The 24,288-nt window shown below is 43.4% G+C and overlaps 2 protein-coding genes across 3 annotated transcripts; both read right to left on the reverse strand.

Moving 5' to 3' along the window:
- Positions 1-4,178: 4,178 nt before the first annotated feature.
- LOC119882685 lies at positions 4,179-12,088 on the reverse strand. Of its 2 annotated transcripts, XM_038692867.1 has the most exons (7): positions 11,902-12,088; positions 11,543-11,717; positions 10,881-11,054; positions 6,505-6,639; positions 5,980-6,135; positions 5,557-5,629; positions 5,234-5,375 (listed from the first exon to the last, which is right to left on the reverse strand). In XM_038692867.1, exons 1-6 carry the CDS (start codon positions 12,042-12,044, stop codon positions 5,585-5,587), a joined length of 828 nt encoding a protein of 275 aa, XP_038548795.1. In that variant the 5' UTR covers positions 12,045-12,088; the 3' UTR covers positions 5,234-5,375; positions 5,557-5,584. The 2 variants fall into 2 exon arrangements, with proteins under 2 accessions (XP_038548785.1, XP_038548795.1); XM_038692857.1 differs by lacking the exon at positions 5,557-5,629 and having other exon boundaries at positions 4,179-5,375; positions 11,902-12,086.
- A 3,987-nt stretch (positions 12,089-16,075) lies between these two features.
- Positions 16,076-22,566, reverse strand: LOC119882694. Its single transcript, XM_038692880.1, has 3 exons — positions 21,779-22,566; positions 19,653-20,505; positions 16,076-17,574 (listed from the first exon to the last, which is right to left on the reverse strand). Exons 1-3 carry the CDS (start codon positions 21,923-21,925, stop codon positions 16,526-16,528), a joined length of 2,049 nt encoding a protein of 682 aa, XP_038548808.1. The 5' UTR covers positions 21,926-22,566; the 3' UTR covers positions 16,076-16,525.
- Between the last annotated feature and the right edge of the window lie 1,722 nt (positions 22,567-24,288).

Below are 24,288 nucleotides of genomic sequence, written 5' to 3' on the forward strand. Positions count from 1 at the left end.
GCCTACCTGGCCAAGCCTACCTTTAAGGCTGTTGTCACATTCTCAGAGGTGTCATTTACACTGGGGACACTGGGGACATGTCCCCACCACATTTTGAAATAGCTGACTTTGTCCCCATCACTTTTTGAAAGAGATTTGTCAAAAATGTTCTGAAAAATAGATCATAACACCAAGTAATGAAAATGCTTTGAGAAGGGTTTACTTGCACAATAAGAAAATATGCAATGCAATTTAAATATAGAAGAAACAAATGTGCCAGAAAAAGTAACTTAAGAAAAATGTTATTTCTCTTTATAAAAATGAAGATATTTCCACCATTAATTGGAGCAGAAAATGTCTCCAGAGTGCAGGAAATGAAGTGTTTAATGCTCAAAAAGTTCTGGGGGAGGACCATTAGACCCCCCACTATATTTCAGCATTTCATGTCTCTTCAAAATACCAAATAAAATCTTCCCATGTAGTTTTTGACCATCGTCAGGTCTCATGACACAAGTGTATCATCACGCCCCTAATCTGAGCCTTTATGTCCCCACCACCAGTTTTCAACACAAAGTGACGCTCTTGCACATTCTTATAACTTCACTATTCTTTATTACCACAGTAAAACATTATAACCCCAGCCCAGCAGAGACTTCTGTGCACGGCACAATGTGTTGATAGTATGTGGGGAAATGAAACGATACTTCAAAGCATTTCTAAAAGGGTTATAGGAAATAGAGGTGAACAGGCTTACATGGAGTGAGGAGACAGACATAGGTCCAAAACGGGTGAGTGATTCAACATAAAGCAAACAAATCCAAACACGGAAGCAGGAAAATAGTTCAATAATCCACAAAAGACATCAAGAAACACAGGTAGGTAATACTGGAGTCTGGTGGCATAATATTTGACCTTCATTGGCCCCGTGTCAAAACCACGATTCCTCTCAGTTTTGGGATATGTTGGAGAGCTAATACAGGCAGAAGTTTGAAGGTACAACTTAGCATGTTCGAATTACAGGGGGGATTGGGGGGTCTGTCTCTTTTAATTAAGACTTGAATTCCACACAACCCCAAAAAAGAGGCATAAACAACAGTTCAAGAGGGTCTGTCTTGCACATAATTATAAATATTACTACATATTTCCCATCGTCTTGCTTAGCCATGAGCAGTGAAACTGAAGATTAGTTATTGTAGAGATACATTTTGACATCTACATAGAATTTATTTCATTTCATCATGTGGGTGGCAATGGTGCAATGGATAAGATACATTCCTTCGGTGTGACAGACCCGGGATCACTGCCCATAACTGTGTCCGCCATTGTATCCCTGAGCAAATTTTAAGTCTTTTGTGAGTCTTTTTACAATATGTTAAAATCCAGGTGTGTTATTTCAAATGTATGACTACTTCTTTATTGAATGCAGGTTATATTTCATTCACAGGAGATATTTGCTAAATAAAAGAGTAAGTTGAACTTTAAACTTGAATAATGATAATGTGTTTGAGACACCACTGACTTGCTGGCAGTTTAGCTTTGGTGACTTTCATGGCTGTTTGTTTGTAGAAATGCCGAATCCCTTATGATGATCAAGATAATGCCTTAAACTAATAGACTTCAAAATGAATAAAACAACTAATCAAAAGTTAATGTTACATTATTTCATACCAGGCTTTCATCATGCCACTCTCAAGTTGACACATCTTTGAGTTTGTAAGTTTCCTATTTGTTGCCGCCATGTCTTTATCTCTATTTATATATCTAACTATTTTACCAGATGTTTTGATACTGCATGTTTTGAGTTGCCTCTTTATATATAGACTATGGGACAAACACAGTTGATGCCATTGTTAAAATTTAGTAGATAAAGTAGAAGTAAAAATGGCAAGTGCAGTCAGTTTTACTTTGGGTGTTTCAGTGAATGTATTTAATATCAGTGAAAGAACTGCCACCCATCATGTTGCTTGAGATACAAATAAAATGCGTAAGGGTAATGACTGCATACGGTAGCTGGTTCTATGCTTCACTGCATATCCAGTGCAAGACAGGGCCACCATTATTATCCTGCTTAGGGCCCCCAGATGTACAGGGTCTTCCACACAGTGAAGAAATTTTACCCCCTGGATGTAGCTTTTTGCTAATGTAACCTGTAACCAGACAAAGTAATGTAGTATAAAATGCCCCAGGCTTTGGAAGTATTATGCTGGGTTAGGTTACTACTGTACGTGGTACACTAGTTAGCCGTGCATGGTAACATTTGCAGCTTATGTAAGAGCGGACGAACATACGGTTTAATCCATTTCTTAAACTTGTTTTTGTGGCGGAAATTATATTCCTGGTGAGGGGCTGAGCAAATAATTGAGTTACAACAAACCGTTGTATTTGATAAATTTATTTAACAAAAGAGAATAAACTGTCTCCTAAGACAGTCACTAACGTCTGGCCCCAAGCAAAGGGATGCATCACCATTTACACAGTCTAGGTTTCTATGTTTTGGGGAACAGAGATCCTCTCTCGGCCTTGAATGAACATTCCATGAGAGGAGAGGAACAACAAAAGAGGGAAAGCACTTTAGAAATTGTTCAAAAATCTTGCTTTGCCCTCTCCCCCCTGTATTGTCTGTTTCTTCGTACCAGGATGACTTGATACAGCACCAATCATTTTCTTTTGACAGTTGTCTTCTTGCTTTATCTTCGTGTTAAACATGCTCTGTCGTGCTGTCTGTCTTCCATGATGTGACATGCTGTGAAATACAACTCTTTCTTACTGCAGCGGCAGTTTCTAACTAACTCAGAACTAGTAGGGTCTCATTGCGTCTTGTTTTAGACCGCTGTAGTTCTAAGGTAATGGTCACGTGGACTAGAAGAGTCCTACATGATTCGGTCTGGTCTTGCTATCCAACGAGGGTTAAAATGAAGGGCAACTGGACTTGGTTGAAGCTACTGGAAGACGTTTTGTCCCTTATCCAAAGGACTTCTTCAGTTCTGAAAGATTTCAGCAGCACCAGGGCATACCGGTGGTCTTCTTACTGGACTGGATCCCGGACTGGAGCATTCTGGAGGAGGAGGAACAGAGTCCAGGACTGGATCAGCCAGAATGGATCCCGTGACTTGTGTACCTCGGTTAAAGAAGATATAATCAGTTGATCAGTCAATAATAGGCTAATCAGTTTAATCAGATCCTTAATGAATCTATTCTAATTTTCAGTTCTGAGCTTTCCTTGTCCTCAGTTCTTGTCTTTTTCTAGTCTACCCATCTGAATTGCAGTTTGTTTACTTTTCTTTCCTCTGGACAGGACTGCACGCTCTATTGCATTTCTGCTCTCCTTTCTCTCCAAACATGTCTTTAGCTGGTTCAATAGTTGTAGACTAAAGATTCCATTTTGCAGGAAACCTGTTTCAACCCTCTTATCAAATTGTTCCATTAATGTCTAACATTTTAGTCATCAATTTCATAGCTGGTGAAGGTAATCTGGGAGTGGATTCAGACTCACTCTTCACTTTACTCTTACTCTTGCCATAGTCTACTCTCTCTAGCTAGTCTGTACTCCGATCCATAGCAATATATGAATCCACTGAGTTCGGTTAAGTCTGAGGCTATGCAAAGCAAACCTAACTTATCAGCTGGAAACCCCAAAAACCCTCAGACACCACAGAGAAAACCAGGGCACGTCTGTCCGCGATCCCCTGATCCAGTCCCACTCTCCACCCACTTGTCAGTTTACAAGCAGATAGAGGGTCCTGCAAATCATTCAGGCGCGAGATATAAGACCACTTCCTTCACTCTGTCTCACTCTCTTTATTTTTAACAATTTATCTACTCATTTCTCACCGTGCAAGTTCTTCTCCTTTCTGGAGCGGAGCGAAGATCAGGGCTCCGCTGAACACAGCTTCTGTCTCCTAAGACAGTCACTAACGTCTGGCCCCGAGCAAAGGGATGCATCATCATTTACACAGTCTAGGTTTCTATGTTTTGGGGAACAGAGATCCTCTCTCGGCCTTGAATGAACATTCCAGGAGAGGAGAGGAACAACAAGTGAGGGAAAGCACCAAAATAAATTTCACAGATCGGACCTTAACCCTAGTAAATGTGGACCAACATAAGGAGTATAGGAGAGGAAAGGTTAAGGATAAAAACATAATATAATAATAATAATAGTAAAAGAACATACATAAAAGATTAAATGTAAGAGGACACAATTTTCTGCCATAACAGTTTTTAATTTAAAAAACCCACAATCCAATCTCTTTGCATGTATAGTACCACCTTTATTACAGCCCCCTGCATACACACTTTGACAAGTAAAGAAATCCAAAGCTTGACAGGCCTGCATGCCTACGGCTGCTTAGCTATGCCAGGACAATTGCTGTTAACTGCACAAAATTATTGTTGAGGGGGAAAAATTGTGACTCCATTTTAATTACATGGAAGGCACAAATTGGAGTTTGCAGCCTTCTGTGACTAATGGTTAACTAGATAGATGCAGGCTCTTTTGAAATATGGCTGTGATGGACATAAACTTACAGGCAAGTCAACTGAACATCAGCATTCTTGTACTAAATAAAACAACTTCTTGTTGTGCAGTGAAATGCTGTGTGAGGCAACTATCCATTATTTGGATTTTTGGCATGGGTGAGCAGTGATGTAATCAGTAAGTTTATCTATAAGTAACCAGTTATGATTCACTCTAAACATCTGGGGCCAGGGGCCTCTGAAACTTGGTACAGAAAAGGATGACATTTTGGATTTTTGATATTACAGAAACGTGTTTCCTAACTGCATTTAGGAAAAACTCCCATCTTAGGATGGGAATTTAACTTTTATAGAACTGTCCTAATGCAAGAAATCAAATCTTTACCCTGGGATGATAATTGGGAAGAGAACTTGGGAGTTTCCTCTCCTCCACCACATGATTAATGCTTGCTATTTAGCCCGGGATAAGTGAAGTGAGTTGTCAAGGATCCAGATTAAGATAAGAAACGAGGTCTGAGATATGATAGGACACAGTCATGAGTTTAGGAATTGCTTCTGTAATAGGAAGATAGGATTTTTCCAATCTTTGAAACTTAAGTTAAGATAGGACAAGAAGTTAGGAAAACATTCTGTAATGAGGCCCCAGATCATCAATAATAGCCAGTCAGTCTGAATTGTTTTGGAACCATGCTCAGCTGAAAGTGTCCTAGCTGTGCTATCAGAGCATCATGGTGCTTGTGGGAGGTCTGGAAGAACTCCTTTCCCCTCTGCAGGTTCTGGTCTGACAGGAAGCGCTCCACCAGGGTCCGCTGGACAGTCCTATGTTCGCAGACTCTAAGGTGAACGCTGTGGGTCACGTTTCGCAGAGGCTCCACTATCAGCAGCCCGCTGGGTGCGGGACTCAAGGCCGGAAACACTTTAACCTGGTGACAGAGGGAGGGGTCATCGGCTGACAAGATCAGAAATATGATTTGTTTGTAGGGCTAATACAACAGCCCTACAAATAAATCCTACCTTCATGAAGGTTACTGCTCAGTTTTTGTTTTAAACTGTTTTTTAAAAAAAGGCATTGATTCAACTGTATGATCTCTTTGGAGAACGTACTTTGTGCTGCTGTTGAACTGTATTGTGGTTATACTGAGAGGTGATCCAAATATTCTGTCCACCGCATTTGTATCTATGGGTTTAATGACAACCGAGTTTAAAGTATGAGTCAACATACGATCAAGTTAATGCTTATGAGTCATAATACAGTAGGATGACTTGTTCTGCTGCTTTGTTTCCCATCTGTATATTGTTCCCTTGTGGTTGTATTTTATCACTGCTCCTGTAAACAGAGGTCTACTGACCTCCAGTGGTCTCTGTGGGGAAAACAATGCTCTGTGGGATTGATTATCCTTGGGTGTTTACAACTGTTCCTGTGTCAAGTTCATAGTAAATATCTGCACTGTAAACTGAATAATAAAGTCATTAATTTCCCCCTTATCTTGCAGAAATTGGACATGTTATAAAAGAGGAGAGCGGTACCACTTTGAGCAGATACTCTCTGTAGGTCTTGAGCAGAGGGTCAACACGATGCAGGTAGCCCAGACTTAAGACTTCTCCAGCTGATGAGTTGGTCAGACGCTTCCAGTGGAGGAAGGTGTGGACGTGGAGAGCAGCTCCATTCATCCATTGCTTCACCTGCACACGAATGAGGTACAAGAATTTGAACAACCTCCCTCTAACACTCCCCTTTTTAGCCATGTGTTTAAGGTTTGACCCTGGCCTTACTACAGTTTGTTTGCAATTTGAAATTATTTGAGCCAACCATACAGCAGAGGGCCAGCAAACACAGGGTTAAAACAAACAATTAGCACACTTATTAACACTAGATTAACTAATGAATTACCACAGGGACAAAAGCGCTACTTATGATTTACCGTTTTGGTCACAGTGTAGCACATGACATCTAGCCAAGTACTGTAAGAAACAGCAGTATTAACAGATGTACAAGCTTGTTGTTAATATTTGTAATTTCTGTAGTTGCTTTGTATCAACGACAAAGCTAACCCCGGCAGAGCTGAGAGGGCTCTTCTCCGGTGACATCATCCTTTCATAGAAATCCTTCAGCTCGGATCGCAGCTTTCCCTCGTAGCTCTCCAGCAGTGCTGTCATCCTGTGCTGGTCATTGGCTGCACCAGGAATCTGTCACGGTAAATGACGTTGAGAGTGAATCAACGTGCCTCCAAACAACCATTTTGTGGTATTAAGGGATACTTTACTGTTTTCTTATAGAAGATTTAGTGTATAAGTTTTACAGTAGTAGTACATTTAGTACATACAATCTTGTAATGCACCTTGCTATGATGGTGATAGTACTAAAATATGTCTCTGTGCAGCTACAAAATAAAAAATACTTTGTGACATGAGTATGGCGTTGGCAGCTCAAACATACTGTGTGTTCATCAAGTATATATTTGCTTATTTTTAAGGGTAACAGTAACACTGAAAATTTCAGTTGTGGTTTACCACAATTAAAGCTTCTGAAAGGAGAAATGACACTTTCTCCTTCCTTCAAATGAAAATTTGGATTTGTAAGTAATACACACTTCCTCAGTACAATACTTTAAGGGGTGTGTTGCTTCAATCCAGCCTTACTTGGTCTGGTATGACTAGTAGCTTGTGTTACTGACCCTACTGAGTAAGTCCACCAACTTTATGACTACTCTCTTCTTGTGTTATTGTTACACTATATATTAGCATTTAACATGATGCTGTAATTGCCACTTGTGGCCACAGTGGCTGCTGTTTATGGGAAGTAAAATAGTTTCTCTTTAAGGCTCAGGCCCATGTTTTTACTCATCAGTGGGTTTAACCTTAATAATCAACATTACTATGATTACGGCATTACATCTAAAATCCTGTTCAGTAGTGTTGATTGGCTCATCTGTAGGTCATTATTGGCTTGCGTGCTTGTCGGGGGTTGGGGGCATCGGGTGCGGGCCGGGACTGGGCTGGTGTGCGGCTCTGTCCTGTGTGCATGCTGTGCATCCTGATAATTGCATTTCGGTTCTCTGAGGGGTCTGGCGACTGGTTGTTGGAGGGGTGGGGGACCGGGAAGAAGGGGTTGACGGGGTGGGTTGGGGGTGCGGGCTGGTCCTTTTTGAGCTGGTTGGGGGGTGTCTCCTCTGGATTTTAGTGCCCGGACTGGATGCTTGGTGGTTGTGCCGGGATCCTGTGTATGGAGGGATTGTGCTTTGGGGTGTGTCGATGGTTGCTTGCAGTCGCGTCGCGGCCCTCTGGAGTGTGGTCGTGTTGAGTCCTAGGGGCTATTTGCATCTGCTGACTCCCTAGGGCTGAGGGGCTGTTGCTGCTGTCGCGGGGTGATTGCTGTCTCTTTTCTTTGGGGACGGTGGGGGTTTGTGTGTGGGATGCTTCGCTGCTAGGGAGGGAAGGGAGCGGGGGTGGGGGTCTTCTGGCCTGACCTGGCCTGTGTGGCATTGCCTCCTGGGTGTGGGCCGACCTTCGGATCTGGGCTGTTGGGCCGTTCTGTCCTTGGGTGGGGTCCTTGCTGCCCCGGACCTGCTCCCTTGGGGGCTGGTGGTGCTCGGAGTGCTGCTGATTGTGGGGGAGCGGTGAGGTGAGGGGTTAGCAGTGGGGCTGCCGGAGGGGCCCCGGCGAGGACGGGGGATTGTTGGACTTTGGGTTGGGGCTGCACTGACCTGCCTCTGGAGTGTGTGGGGGTCTCGGGCACGGGGCTTTGGAGCCTCTGGGTCTGGGGCGGGTCTGCGCGCTGGGGGGGCTGGGCCCCCCTGGGCCCGTCCTGGGGATGGGCGGGGTTGTCACTGACTCTGGGGTGCTACCGGTGCTAGAGGGGCTCTTGCTATAAGCCCTGGGCTGGAGGGACCTGGCGTCCTCCTGCTTAGGGGGGTGGGGGACGGGACTGAATAAATGATGGGGCCAGTCAGGAATCTGGTCTTCTAGCCTCCCTATGACCTCCTTCACCTTTCCTCCTTTGGTCATGTCTCACAACATACACCCTTAGGATCCTGGGGGACGGGCAGCCTGCAGGGCGTTTGGGGGGTGGGGCTGCTTTATTGCGGCCTCGCACTTCTTCCTCCCTCACTGCCTGTCCCTCAATTTTAATTACACATTAGACACAGAGGGCTTGGGGGGTGGGAGGGGCACGATGGGAGGCTCCACTACCTGACAGTTGTGGGGTGCCTGTGTCACAACTACCCTCCAATTTTAGTTGCACCTTAGTTACCACACACCTTATCTTCACTCCACCATACAACACTTCACAATCCATGACATGCATCCAACACAAAACAATACATTTACAGAGGCAGGCAGAGGGGTTGAAGGAGTGGGAGAGATTCTCATTGGCCTCGTGTCCTACCCCTGGAGCCCCGGGCGTTGGGGGTGCTGTGGGGTTGGTGGCGGCCTTGCCTGATCTGGGGTGGGCTGGGGGGGGTCGGGGCTCCCCTGGCGTGGGGGCCCGCCCTTGGCCTAGGGTTCTGCGGACTCGGGCTTGTGGCCTTTGCTCATTTCTGGGCGGGTGGTGTGTCCCTGGGCCTGGGGGCCCGTTGTCTCCTCTCCTCGCCTGGGCCCTCTTCGGCAGAGGTGAGGCTCCCGCTGCTCCCCCCTGCCAGCTCTCTCACGGTGGGGGCATTCGGGAGTCTCTGGGGCGCATGACCGGTGCTGTCGGGGTAGGTTTTGGTGCTCCTCCTTGGGGGTGCTTGACTGGGGGGGGCTGGGCCCCTGTCCGGGGATGAAATCGGCCTCGGGGGCTGCTGTCACTGGCTGCACTGTAGGGAGGGATGCCTCTGGCTGGGCTGGGGTTCCTGTTTTGCTTCGTTGGCCTCGGATCCGTGCTTGCCCATTTCTCTGTCGGCCAGTTGTTGGACCCCTCTGGATACTGAGGTATATAGTTAGTTTTCGGGATGTGCAGTGTGGGTGCGGGGCAGGGCTGTGCTCCGGTTTGTTCTGGGTTTGTGCCTGGAGTTCTCGGCCCTTGATGGATGGGTGGGTTGTTGGTGGCATGCAGCTGAGCTAGTTGATTTTGCCTCGTTGCTGGTTTGGCTGGTGTTGCATGGCGGCCGGGGGGCGCGCTGGGCATGGGGGATGTCGGCTGGCGCCGGCGGCCTTAGTTTTTTCCGGCAGTTGGGGGGACGGTGGACTTTTATTGGCGGGTGCACGGTGACCTGTGCGGCGCGTTTGCTGCCGGGCTGGGGCTTGCTGCTGGTGTCTCTCTCCACTGGCTTTCGCTGTCGTGTTGTTCCGTTTGCTCTCTCTCATTTGCCCGACCTCACACGCGGGATTCGCGGGGGGCTGCTGGGCATGGGTGTCGCCGTGCTCGCGCAGTGTGCGCGTTGGGCTCGTCACTTGTGCATTGGTGTTGATGATTGCGTGGCATTTGGGCATTGTGGTTGTTTGCTGCGCGGCGGTGGGGTGCTGGATGGGGGAGGCCACTGGTCTATGTTGTGTCTGCGACGCGGTCGGTCCGGGCGCTGCTCTTCCTCTTTTGCGTTCCGTCGGCATTACGTTGTCAACTGGCATTTGGGTCGGGGTCTTCTGCGTTTGCATCGCGGTGCATCTGGGAGTCTTTGTTTTTTTTGATTTGATTTATTCTTTTTCTTTCTTCCACCCCTATTGGCTACTGGGGTTCTTGCCTGCCTGTTACAGTCGTGGCGTCCCACTCTCTCTAACAACTACATTCTTTAACAGGCTTATGCGCACACACATGTACATACACACACATACAGACACATTCACCCACACGCACACAGACACACACAGACACAAACAAACTTAGGTTGTCCCTGGTAGAATTATTCCTGATGCCTTTCTTTCAGTTACTTATTTAAATTAATTATTATTCCAGCTCTCGTGGCTGTGTTGTGTTGCTTATTTAGTGTGTGTGACTGTTTCTTGTTTTCATTGTTCTCTTAGTTGTCTTAATATGTCATTAATATGTCAGCTGTTTATTGCTGCTGTTCGGCTGGTTTTCTTTTACTATTATTATTATTTTATTGTTTTTTTTGTTTGTGTTTGTTTGTTGTTGTTTTTCTCCTCCCCAAGCCCCCCTCTCTGTTCTCTTGCAGGTTTCGTTGCTTTCTGCAATTGGTGTTTCCCACAGCTTTTCCCTGTTGTCCCCACCCTCCATCCCCCTTTCCCCCTTCTCTTGCAGGTGTTGTCCTTTCTCTGTGCTGTCTGTTTGTTCCCCCCCATCCCCGTGTCTGCCCCCCTGTCCGGCCCGGTGACAAATCAATACATAATTAAATAAATAATAAAACAGACAAAGGAGTATTTTAATACTCTCTTGTTAAAGTAAAATCTGTCTGGCACAATATGGTATCCAGGTCATTATACTCTATACCAGGCTGCTGGGCAGGACAGGTTTAAAAAAAATAAAAAATAAAAAAAATAAAATCCTGTTCAACCTGTTTGAGAAACTCGCTGGCAATGGAGCTGATGTCCGACCCCGCATCAGCCCCGAACATTCTGCGTATCGGATCTGGAGGTGGGGGGCCCGACTTTGTGGTCTGGTGATGGGCTAGCATCTCAAACAGGACTGAGAGGGCAAGTGCAACAACACCCACACCCCCATAACTCACCTACAGACACACATAGAAAATTATACTTAGTATAAGTAACTTAGTAACAAAGTTGTTGTTGCATTTGAGGCTGTGAGCATGTAACATTTTGCAATGCTAATCTCTCCAGAACTCCCAATGTCATAAACATAGTTATGAAGCACTGGGCTAATACATGATACATGAAACAATGTGCAAATTTATTTAGGCGTGAAAATGTTTCTTTTCTGCACTATGTAGTACTTTGTTGCCCTATTTCATTTTTTGGTCTCCAATCGATACTTCTATTTCATATTAAATCATACATGTTAAAAAATCCTGATGTTTAAAATATTCACAGTAATAACTACGTTCACTAAAATGCATGAGGTGGTACGTGACACTTTCTCTAGATAATAAATATAATTCCATAATGTTCCAGGCATGACTAATGCCAGGCAAACCATGCATACGGTAGCTTGTGGGACAGTGACACATTTAGTGCAAATTTAACACCAGTAGGATCCGACCGTGGTGTTTCCTCCGAAGAGGGTGTGGAGGTCACGGTTGAAGGCAAGTCTCTGCTGCCGGGTCATACCGCTCTGCAGAGTGGAGTACTGCTGCTCCAGAGCCCAAGAGGAGTTCAGGGAAAGCATGGTGGTCAGTGATGGATCCAGGGAGGCTTCAGGAACCAGGCCTGCATGGCTGGAGAGTTATAGCATTCTGGGTTGGACCACCACATTATCCCTGCCCCCAAACTGGGGCTACGATTAAGTTTTCACTATATGATGCGATGACATCACATCTTTACAGTTCACCCAAATCACAAAACAACATATTTAAAGATGCTGCCAGGGATATGGGTTCAATTTGTCGCCTCTTTGCATACCTGGCAGTGTCGTACAGACAGTCTATGGTCTCTGGAGAAGCACTGCAGTTTATTCCCATGTCAGCGTCCAGAGTGATTGGAAACTGCAGAAACTGCCGTGAAAATGAAAAACCCCAGCAAAGTTGCTGTCGCTGACCATTCATCAAGAAAGCAGCAGTGTGTGTTCAAGCTTCAGTCACTGGGTACAAAGTCTGGACGCACGCAGGGCAGATACACACACAGCAAACAAACTGTTCAAACACAGAAATGCCCACACATCCTGGAATATAGGAAATCTAATGACAATCATCTGCTTTCAGGTTGGGTTTTGAAAAATATTATCTATATAAATGCAGGTAAAAAGTAATAAGTAGGCTATGAATTCTCAAAATTTTTCTCTTGTTTCTGCCTCAACCAATCGATCTAATATATTAAAATAACAGTTTCACATTTTGGGGAATAGGCTTAGTCTACACCGTGTCTAAACAGGCATGAGCTGCACATTATCAAAACGGCAGCAGCCTTTCTGTATGCATTCAGGTACAGTGTAGGTCACCCGTGTTTTTGGCATAGCTCAGAACCCAATACGCAATGACTGTTCATCATGTTTACAGTGTACCATGTATACAGCTGGACTGATTAAAAGAGGAGCATATCTGTTGCATCAGACACGCCTGAGACTGAAAGACGTTCCTGTGAGAAAAGAAGCTCTCAAGGTCCTGCCCATCATTTGAATTGGAAAGTACTTTGAGTCGATTTGAAAATGTGTCCATACAATAAGCATTCTACAAGAATTATTTATTGAAATATGAATGTGATCTTATTGCCCACTTTTTCTGTTAAATTACTTGTGTTTTTCTTTCTTTGTATGTTCGTATGTTTCTTTGTATGTTATAATTGACGCTTGCCCTGCTGCCATGTTTAATGTATAGTCCAGTTGAAAATGGAGCCACGATACAATATTTATTTTCATTATGATGCCTTAATGTTGTATTCATGTGACTATAAAATTTATGAAAAGAAAAACGCTTCTGTGTTGACAGTACTATAAACTGATAAATACAGAAATTTTAAGCTTCTTACAAGCCAGATAGCTTAGCTCAGAACAATGACTGGAAATGGAGAGAAACAGTGAGCGTGACTCTGTCCAAAGGTTACAAAATCCACATCCAGAGCTTGTTACTTCACATGGTACATCTATTTTCTATACAAAAGCTAAAGTGTATAAGCGGCACGTCCGTACTTGAAGGAGGTACTATAAATATAACACTATGTCTGACATTTGTGTTGTATGTTTAATAAAATGTCTCTTGTTTATTTTTTTGGTATTTTATACAGCTTGCATATCAAACTGTTTTATCAGGAAAAAGAAAAGCATCAATCTGTCTATAGACTGTAGCATTGCATTATTTTATAGTTACAATCTGTCACTCTTTCAACATACGTGCACTCCAGTGTTCTGCTGGCTGTCAGCTGTAGTTGTTGCAGTGTGTTCAGGTGCAACTTTTAACAGAAGACGTGAGTCAGTGCAAAGTATTTGGTAAGTCAGCCAATATTTTACATATGTACATAGCAGGCTTATAATAAACAAACAAATAAACATAACCAAAAATGAACAGAAGGTGTTATAGATCTTATCTCAAACAATACTGATTAGATGGCCTAACTATATTGATAGTGATCCCAGGGAATGCCTCATGTCAAATACAAGCAAAACATTAAACAAATATAGCATATACTTGCACCTCACAAAGTGTACAGTAGTAACAGCTATACAGTATCTATAATATGAGGCATATTGTCAACCAACAAAGATGTGAGAGGCTAGGGGGGGAAATTACATTGATTTATGATATTATACTGTCTGAGTGAACTACAGATAATTCTTTTAATTTTGAACATTTCTCATACTGATTTGGAATCAAGCCTTTACTTCATGGACACATAGTTCTAAGACGTGATCTCGTGGCAGAAATGGCCTGGGTTACAGACACAATCAAATCAATTGTCCCTAAGTCCTCGAGGGCAATCTGTTCTCCAAACTTCAGGAAATCCATTCTGAAATGTTTCCTGCTGACAGACAGAGAGTCTGGCATTGGGAAAAACATAACCTCCCACGTAGAGGTGATATGAAATAAAGTCATTTATGACCGTATGTGACACACCAGGACGCGTAACGTAATATATACAACATCAAAACACATCAACCTGGATGAAACTACATGAATCAAAATGATAGCCCTATTCTGTGTGTGTGTGTGTGTGTGTGTGTGTGTGTGTGTGCTTGTGCATCTGTGGACGGGAGAACATATTTTGAGCAGGCCACTGTTACTATAATTATACTCTGTATAAATATACATATTGTGGAAAAGTACCTCAATTAAAATACACGTATTCTAAAAGTAAGTTAGCCCTACTTTAAAAACACTGACATAAGATTCTCATTGAGCTAAAATAAGTGCAGTGTGTGATGCTGTTTAAACAAACTGTGTTGATGGCTGGATTTCATATTTCTTTGTAATCCTAGCACAATAAAATTCACATGCTGTCCACACACTGAAAGAGTTACTGGTTCATCATTCCTCCTGTCCGCACTGGCCATGAAGTGAATGAGGAACAAAATCTACAGTCGTCGTTCTGCAAATTGCATTTTTAAGTTCTGCTTAAGCCAATGTGAGGCTTCATCAGTCTGAGTTAGGCCTCACACTTGGGAGTTTGCTCTGCAGTGGCACATACTGCCTCGAGGAAATTGCCAAAAAAGGCTGACACTGACTAAGTTTCTATACTGTCATGATACAACATACAAGTTGGTAGAATTTTGTTTATTTACACAATTATGACAGCGACTTACAGGGGCATTATGTAGTTTTCAGCAGCCACTTCGATTTTATGATTGCAACCAGTTGTGTGCTCATACGTGTGCTTGCTTGAACTCATGCGCGAGCATTATCCGAAACACAACAGAGATCCCGCAATAAACGCAGAAACACCAGCATGCCGAGTGTGACTTTTCACGCAGACATGTTCAGGCTCTGTTGCTGCCATTTTTCCCGGCTCATACAGCTTGAGGTTGAACTAATCCATGATAACGTTACATTTACTGCATTTAGCCGACCTGATATGTTGACGTTAGCTCGCCTGCCGCTTTTAAGTAACTAACATTACTATTTGTGTGTCTTTCCCTGGAGGCTCAGCAATGTGAGCACAGCTGCATGTATGATACGATAACGAAACGGTTAGTGAGCTGGACTGAGTATTATAACGAGATTGTTGGCACACTTTATAACAGTTACCACAGTAAATAAGGTTGACTCCAGCCTTTCTGATATCGTTTGGCCTGACAGGCTTCAGCACAAAAAATTTTATTGTTGTTTTGTATCCTGACATGGAGTTTATCTTGGAGTTAATGTTGGAATCTGTGTTGTGTTGGGAGCCGGTTGTTTTATGGTTTCAGTGGACTGCATGTCATTAGCTGCGGTGTTGTTGCTGTAGTCGGCAGGAGACTCGGGAGCGTTCATGCGGCTACATACCGACCCGTTACCTTCACGTGGCTCAGCAAGGGAACACTGACCAGTAAAAAACACAAAGAGGGTATTTCGTACTAAAAGAACGTAACATTGGAAGATACACACTGAAAATGTTTAAATCCTAATATTAGCTTGGCCCGAACAAAAGAAGGACCGAATTTTGTCCGTCGTCCTTCACAGTTGGGTCACACTATTATAGGAATGGGCCTAATCATGGGTCTGTTCTACTAAAGTGTCCAGGTAAATGCTGGGCAGTTTATTTAAAAAAAAAAAAATTAACTACTATTACATTATATATTATGAACACAATTACTTATATTAATCAACATCAAGGGTTAACAGTCTCATTACTTAGATAATTATTGTTACTCAGAGCAGCTCCACCAATAAAGGTGCCTTTAAGCGACTCCAAAGCCTCCAGGCCCAGACATAACATCTTCAGTATTTAACACGTGTAGAAATCCAAAACGAGGCATGATGGATTAACAAAGAACCAGCCTACGTTTCGCAGGTATTTACTGACCATCAACAGCTAACTTAACGTTAGTCAGGGTGACTGCACATCGCACTCCAGCGGTACATCACAAAAGCTGTGGGGTTCACAAAAAGGAGCACAGACACAGTATAAATATGTTTGTAATAAAATGTTTGTTATTCTTTTCTGTGTTACTTGAACATTCACATTGACTGTGCTCCTACATTTCTTTGTGTGCTCCTAGATTTTTTTTTATTTAGGAGCAAAAAAGTTAGCATTGTGTTTGACAAGTCAAAATGGATGCTTTGATCTGAAGGCAAAATCTATGGTCCAAATATAAAGAAAAGAGTGTCCCTAAAACACCAAGATTTACAGATGTAAAGCTTCAATTAATCGAGAAAAATAAAAATGCTGTTTATTCATCTATACATCAAAGCCTTTAATTAAGTTGTGGTTCTTGATATTGTCATGGCCTTTGCAGTACCACCAATGACCACAAAGTTTTTGCCATTACCAAGGTACCAAGACATTGTTTAAATGAAAAGCGATGAGGTTTAAACAGTGACCGCAATGTGTTTGCTTGATTGTTTCCCCTTTTTGCATGCAGCGTGTGCGTCTAGTTCTTCGCATACAGTATTTGCCCTTACAACGTGGTCGTGGAGTGCCGTGCTGTGACTGTGCGCAGGCGTTGAGACGGTGTTTGAGAGTGTGTGTGCATGAGGCTGTGCACAGCGTGTCTATATCTGGCAGACATCAGGTTGTACAGTAAAGGATTGACAGCAGCACTGAGGTAGAAGAGGACAGAGGACACCAGGTTGAAATATTGAGACAGATAGTATAAAAAATACAAGTGTGTGTCAGGGTGTGCGTGTGTATTATTGACGTGTGTGTCATAGTGTGTATTATCATCGTACAGGTCTGTGGGTGTCACAGGTGTGTGTTTAGGTGTGTCGTGTTGTGAGTTCATGCAAATGGTTGTGCTGTTCTGCGTGTCAGTGAGTGTGTGTGGACTGCTCGGCCTGCTGGTGCTTTTGTCGGTATGGAAACTAGTCTGTGAATGTGATTCTTGTTTAATAATATGTGTCGTTTTGTGTGTGTCATGATGTGTAGTGGTGTTTGTGCTGTTATGCATTTGATCATTTGTGTTTCTGCTCTCTGTAAATCTGCCCAGTTGTGTGTTAACATGCGTTGTGTCATTGTGTGTTTCAGAATGTGTATACATTTCAGTGCTAGGATCCACATTATGTGTGCTCGTGCCAGTGGTTATGTGTTGCTCTCTGGTGTGTGATATGTCATGAGAATGTAAGCGTTTGTCAGATTGTGTGCCCATGGCAGTGTGTGTCTCAGTTTCTGTGTCCACATCATTGTGTGTGTTGATTTTGACTTTGGTCTTTGTACAGATGTCACACAATATTTCATCTCCCTCTGTGTGAGCGTGCGCAGTCATCTTTTCAGTCTTGGGGGAGGTTTTGAAATGCGTGTCTGAGTCTGAGTGGCCAGCTGGTTTAGTAACAGTGCGTATATTGATATTTCTGTCTGTGCTGATGTCAGAGAGCATGGTAACGTCTAAGTGTGAGTTTGTGTCCGTGTATGTTTCCTGTGTGTCTGAACCGGTGCCCAGAGAAAGAGAGAAAATGGTCCGACCCACATGGAAGGGCAGCCAGCACAGGACAAACGCCAAGACGATCACTCCTGGAGAAGGTGAAGAGGCAGAGGGGCAGGGTGAAGAGAAAAATGCAGGGCGAGGACATTAGAAGTTAAAGATGTCTCTTACATTAACAAACCAGATTCTACCACTTACATTCGTCTCAAAATACTGTCCTTGATTGGGCTGTGCCACCTAATCCTAGATCCTCTCTAAATATTTTGTATAGTACTAGCTAGTTTCAAACTAGTAATTTACTAAATCAGACCATTACAACTTAAAAGTTCTGTGTATGAGATTCTAAACATTAGCAGAAAACAATGAGGAGAGTGATGTAACGGCTGTTTCTTTTTCATCTAACTCTGTGAATTATTTATTTCGACCAAACCAGAGTTGGTAATTGAATTGAATTGATGACAGTGGAAAGAAGGTTTTCGCTGAGTTTTATTTTCTTCAGTTCAGTGTTTTTTTTTTGTTAGGGGTCTGGTGGGCTGTAGCGTAGGTTTGTTTTGGTCTGAGATGCTGGTTCTCTAGTTTGACATTTAGTGGCAGAGAATGTCACTTACAGCTCCTTTTAAACTAACGAAATGTCTTAGCTAGTAAAGACTTCAGTAATGTCTAAACTGGTTGCTAGGAAACATCGGTAGCACTGTCCAATCAAAAGCAATCAACAATTGAAACAGTTAGTCACTGTAGCATCATGAGATGCTTAATATCTAACATAAGCTAACGTAACTTTAACAGTTACAGGGATGAAAATAATATATTAAACCTTATTGTCAGTCCCTTGTAAATGGAGTTATTACCTTGTTAGTTTAGCAATGCATGTAGTTTAGAATGTGAGGGAAATATCCAGTTATGCTAACCTTCAAAAACAGCGAATGTAAGTTTTGCAAAATGTTTTATAACAAATTTCCAGCTTACATCATTATTAAAATATCATTTTTAAGTGTCAGGTCAGATGTGTTAACTATATTCCATATTACTTATTTCAATATTTTATTTTCAATTTAAAGGGAATGTATAAGCAGGCTAACATCAGCTTTGTTTGCAGTGGCGGCCAGTCAATAGAGGTCACATGTGCGACACGTCACCAGCCAAAATGAGTCTGTGTTATGTATTCTGTTTTCTAATGGCTGCTGTCCCAGCCATGCAATAGCACAAATTCAAAACCGTCTTCCTCCTGAACCCGCCTCCATCTAATACAAGGGTGCAGAAAAAACAGCACCACTGCGACACTGGGTGATTGGCTAAATAGCCAATCAAAACCTCACACAAGGGAGATTGCCGCTGTTCTTATTTCTCATGCTATCAAAAATTGAAGCTTATCATTAGAGAAGCAGAAACTGTTAGCTGCTCTATTCCACAAAGTATTCAAATAGGTCTAATATTTCTGTTATAACAATCACATCATCAGAATATTAACAATTACCAGCTCCACTGCTGGCTACAATGGCATAGGAGGCCTACCTGCGCAGCCACCTGGTGTTTGCAGATGTGGCAGCCAGTAGCTCCTTTAAACTCCTTCAAACCCTGCATAAGAGCTAAGCTAATCCAGCTTGCACCTAAGGCTACTCCACTACCCAGTCAACTCCTGGCTATTGTCCGGTCGCAGGAAAATGGAAACGACAATATGGGACTCAGGTTCACCCAGCAACAGGATCTTACAGAGACCTGGCTCCACCACAACATCCAGAATTATGGTATTTCACTTGGCAGGCGGACCGTGTCCGGCAAGATGAGGGAGATCTGTGTTTACATCAATGATGCTAGGTGCTTAAACGTAGTCAAAGTTGATAGACAGTGTGCCCCAGATGTTGAGTTTAATGGTACAATGCCGACCATATTATTAACACTGTCCTCTTAATGCATCTTGTTACATTCCTGCAGACGCAAATTAAAGAAATGCACTACAAAATTACTGGATGGATGGATGGTATATCTTTAAGTGTATATATTGAAATTTTTAATTTAATTTTATTTTTTTCTATTCCTATATGTAGCACGAAGGGGCTCCAACCTACATTTCATTGTGCAACCCTGTGCTGTAAAATGACAAATAAATGACCTGAATTCCTCAACTGCTACAATAAAGGAAGTGCCTGAGGGTGTGTATTTTTCTCACCCAGCATCTTGACAGTGTGCCGGTGACTCTGGTCTCTACGACTGCTTTGTGGACGGAGACACAATGTCCGTCCAATCAGGCTGTAGACCAGTCCCAGGATGCAGAGCGGTACCAGGAAGTACAAGTTGGAGAGAATCATCATGGCCGACAACAGGCCTGAGGAGACGGCATATTGCGTGCAGCGGCACTCTCTGTTGTCAATCTCTCCTCCGCGACCTCCATCAACACCTTCTTCCCTTCCTCCTCCCTCATCTTCTTTCATTTTATTTTGCCGCTCCCCCTCATCTTCCATCTTCCCTTCTTCTTCACTTTCTCCCTCATCCGCTTGTTTTTCAACAAACACTTTTCCTCCACCTCCTTGTTTCCTCACATCTCGTCCTCCAATTTCTTCTTTCTCTCCAAAACATTTTAACTCCTGAACTCCTTCACCACATCCTCTTTTCTCTTTTTCGTTCCACTTTATTCCTTCCAATCTTCCATCCATCAAGGCCATGTGTCCACTTCCTCTTTCCCCTCCACCTCTCATAAAGCCTCCCTGTTCTCCTTCCCGCCACCCACCGTCCTCCCTCCATCCACCGAGCACTAGCTCCTCTCCCCCAACTTCCTCCACTCCAACCATGACCAACACCGGCGCTGCGCTGACGGCTGCACCCAGCCAGAGGCAGCCAATGAGAGCCCTGGTTCTGCGTCGCGTCACCAGGGTCTTGGCAGTGATTGGCCAGCAGACCGCCAGGTACCTCTCTAGGGAGAGGAAGGTGATGTGGAGGATGGTGCAGAAGGTGCAGCACTCTGAGAGGAACATCGTCATCTTACAGGCAAGGTCTCCTAAGGGCCAGGGCCTGGGCCTCCAGAGCTGGAAGAGACAGAACAACTATTTTACCCTGACAACATCTTCAGTTTCATGACAACACAGCTGTCACACTCAGATATGCACAAACCTTATGCAAAGGGCACATACTCAGTTTACAAACCAACCTTGAGTGTTTCATTTGGAGTCAGAACATGTTCCAGACAAGAATAGTGATGTTTTGTCAACCAAACAGGAAGAATGATGATACAGGATATCTAGACAAGTGCCAACAGAAATTGATTTCCACAAACGTGAGAATGACAGTGAACATTTGGTCAGAACAGAACTGGCAGGGTAAAACACACAGTAGCTGCTAAAACTAGCACAACTGCCTAGCTTACATTGGCATTCTGAATAATACACCTTTTTAGCCACACTAGCAGCGTGGCTCTAGGACTTGTGAGTCGGTCAGTCACTTAGGTTCAGGAATTAGTGACAGTGATATTCTATCTTTAGAGGATAAACTCCAAAGACTTTGGTCATCCTCCAACTTTTCCTCAGCCAGCAAGTGAACACTGCAAGGGGAACAAGGCTGGATTCGCAGTTCAGTTTGTTTAAGGAGCCTAAGGAGTAGCCTGGTTCCTGCATTTAATATCAGTCTGGTGTTGTGCTCAATGACAGCCTTGATGCAAGAACAATCGGAGCTTTGTGATTGGGTTTAAGAACAGGGATGCTGATTTCCTGTGCCAGTGCCTGATAAATTACCACGAAAATGGTGACAAGCATGGGGGAGTTTTAACGCAGCTGTACAGAATCATTTACAGAAATACTCACAGAAATCACAATTCTCTTCACTCTTAGAAGTAACTGCTCTGTGCATCCGCTACCACTTCTATGTCAACTGAAATGATGCTGACGGGACGGATACATGAGTCACTCATTAGTTGGGTCAAAATAACAGTTGACATAAGAAGAACTGTAGATTTTAAACCATGAAATATTGTTTATTTTGATCTTGAAGAGGAAATTACAGATGAATGATCTAAAAGCTCTTTGGGTATGACATGAACCTTGAGTGTAATGGAAGAAAACCTAATTTGGCAGCAGGGATTCCCCTGAGGGAAAAGCAATGATTGTTTATCCACTATTGGAAAACAGTTACCTGAAGGAAGCAAATACATCATGCCCCCTTCCTGTCCTATTCATCAGTAGTCCTTAATTGCTATCATGACAGCACCTTGAGCCAAAACATCAGTATTTGGTCAGATCACACTGTACATCGCCATAACATGCATGCATGGGAAAAGGTACACCTTGTGTATGTGTGTGCGTGTACCTTATACAGATCCAGAGGTAGCAGTAGGAGTATCAACAGATCACTAACAGCCATGCTGCTCAGGTAGAGGTAGGTAGAACTTCTCATGTGAGGTCGGAGCCAAACCACCAGAATTGTTAATATATTTCCCAGAAGGCCGAAGAGCATCAGTGGAATGTAAATGGCCGTGACACACACTACAACATGAAATATGGTTTATCAGAACCACTTTGTATTTATTTCATAACTCTACACATTGTCAGACACATGAAAAAGATTCTTAATATTACTGCACCCTGCACGTTACTAAAACAGCTAACCTGTTAAAATATAAAGGTATAGTTTGGCATTTTGGTAAATATGCTTATTTGCTTTCTTGCTGAGAGTTAGATGAGAAGATTGACACCACTCACGTGTTTATACGGTAAATATGAAGCTACTGCCAGCGGCCAGATACTCTAACTTAGCTTAGCACAAAGACTGGAAACAGGGGGAAACAGCTAGCCTGGCTCTGTGAAAGGGTAAAGAAATCCATAGCAGCAGCACTAAAGCTCACTAATTAGCATGTATTAAGAGCATAATCAACATGTTGACTTTACCAAGCAGCTGTTACCAGGTCTGAACAGTCAAGTCAATGTTGAAGTGCCTTAAACCGGCATTCTTTCGAATGGCCAGCAGGGGGCGAGTCTTCTGAATTCCGATTGCATTTGACCTACTGATAAAGTGAACCTATTTTTCATTTATTACCACATTAAACACTGTCCTAATGAGTTTATGGTCTCAGTCGCAAGTTTCAAGTCTTCTTCAATACAGCATGATGTTCATTTAGTAAATTATGGTCCCATTTAGAGGAAAATGGAGAAAAAGCAGTGTATGCTTTGTGCTACATTGTGACAAGCCACTTCCACGGCGACCTGTCAATATGATCAGGATAGAGGCAAAGTCTATCCTGCACCAGCGCAATTAAAAAAGCTTATTTGATGGCGCTGCATTTAACCAGCCATGAACATGTTTTTGAGTGCTGCCTGTCAAAGTGTGGTCACATCCAGTTCCAAATAAACAAGATGGCTGCGGGCAAAATGCCAAACTCAAGGCTTCAAAACAGCAGTCCACAAACCAGTGGGTGATGTCACGGTGGCTATGTCCACTTCTTTTATACAGTCTGTGGTTTTTATGCAAAACCAAATCTGCTTCATCACGGCTGTGTAGGTGTAGTTTGATCAGATTTGATCCACAGTTGCCTGGCAATATAAGCAAATAACACCTGCCTTTGCACGCAGGTAGCCTAATGGTTAAGACACACTGAAAAAAATATACTGTATTGCTAGATCTTGATTGCTGCAAAGAAGTATGTGACACTGTTTTCCACCTGAGCCCTGGTCACTTCAGACGAGTTAGAAAACCAAAAATACAGAAAATCTGTGAAATAACCAAAACTGTTCAAACTCTGGCATACAACTGTGTTCATGTAGGACTCCGAGTGAAAATTTAAGCTGTCAGGGCCTTTAATGCTAAGCTAAGCTAACTGCTGGTTATGATAGCTTCACATTATGGGGTTATGTAAACTGAGATTCAGGAACAGGACCACGCCTCTCTCACTAATTCAAATACCTGCGCCTCATTCAAGTCCTCCAATCAACCACCCGTGCTTCACTCATTTCATCCACCTCTGCCTCTCAAATCCAATCACATGCACTCACGTATATAAGCTGTCTAACCTGTTTTCTCTCCCGTTACTCAGTTCTCACATCCCTCCCACCCAAACCCAAATGGTTTTTTTTCACCTCTTTTAATGGGCAGCACCGTGGCCCTTTGCATGTTCTCCCCGTGTTTGCGTGGGTTTCCCCCCCGGGTGCTCCAGTTTCCTCCCACCATGAAAGACATGCACGCTAAAATCCACAATTCTGCCAAGTAATCATTTTGTCCTTTTCCACAACAGGAACCACAGGGGGGTTCATAAAACCAAGCCGCTTATCGAGACGAGCCCCCACCCTGAATCTCGACCCCTCGGGTTCCTAGCCACTCCGGCCACCACACCCTAAACAACATCCTCGACCTCTTTATCCCTCTCCCCTCGACCCCTTCATTCCTCTCCCCTCGACCCCTTCTTCCCTCTTCTCTTGACCCCTTCATCCCTCACCTCTTACCCCTCGACCCCTTTTCATCCCTCCCCTCTCAACCCCTCCTTTCATAACTATTCATTACAATAAACCACTATAAAATCTAACATTGGCGTGGTCCTTGTTAGTGAATGCTGTAGTAGATCTTCTCATTTAAAGGCCAATTTATACTTCTGCGTAGAATCACTGTAGCCTAAGTCATCGTGAGCATTTATAATATAACGTAACGAGTAATGTAACTAGTTACTTTTTTCAGCCAGTAATAAGAAAAGTAATATTATAACTTTTTTAAGGAGTAATAAGTAACTAGTAAGCACACTTTTAGTGAAATTACTAAAACGCAGAAACGAGAGAAGAGAGGTGGCGAAGAAGGACAAGTCGGAAATGAGTAGGAGGAAATGCGATGCTACC

The sequence above is a fragment of the Micropterus salmoides genome, unplaced genomic scaffold, assembly GCF_014851395.1.
Source record: "Micropterus salmoides isolate LMB-PRFRI ecotype aquatic unplaced genomic scaffold, ASM1485139v1 Ms_hic_scaffold_10, whole genome shotgun sequence".
Taxonomy (NCBI): domain Eukaryota; kingdom Metazoa; phylum Chordata; class Actinopteri; order Centrarchiformes; family Centrarchidae; genus Micropterus; species Micropterus salmoides.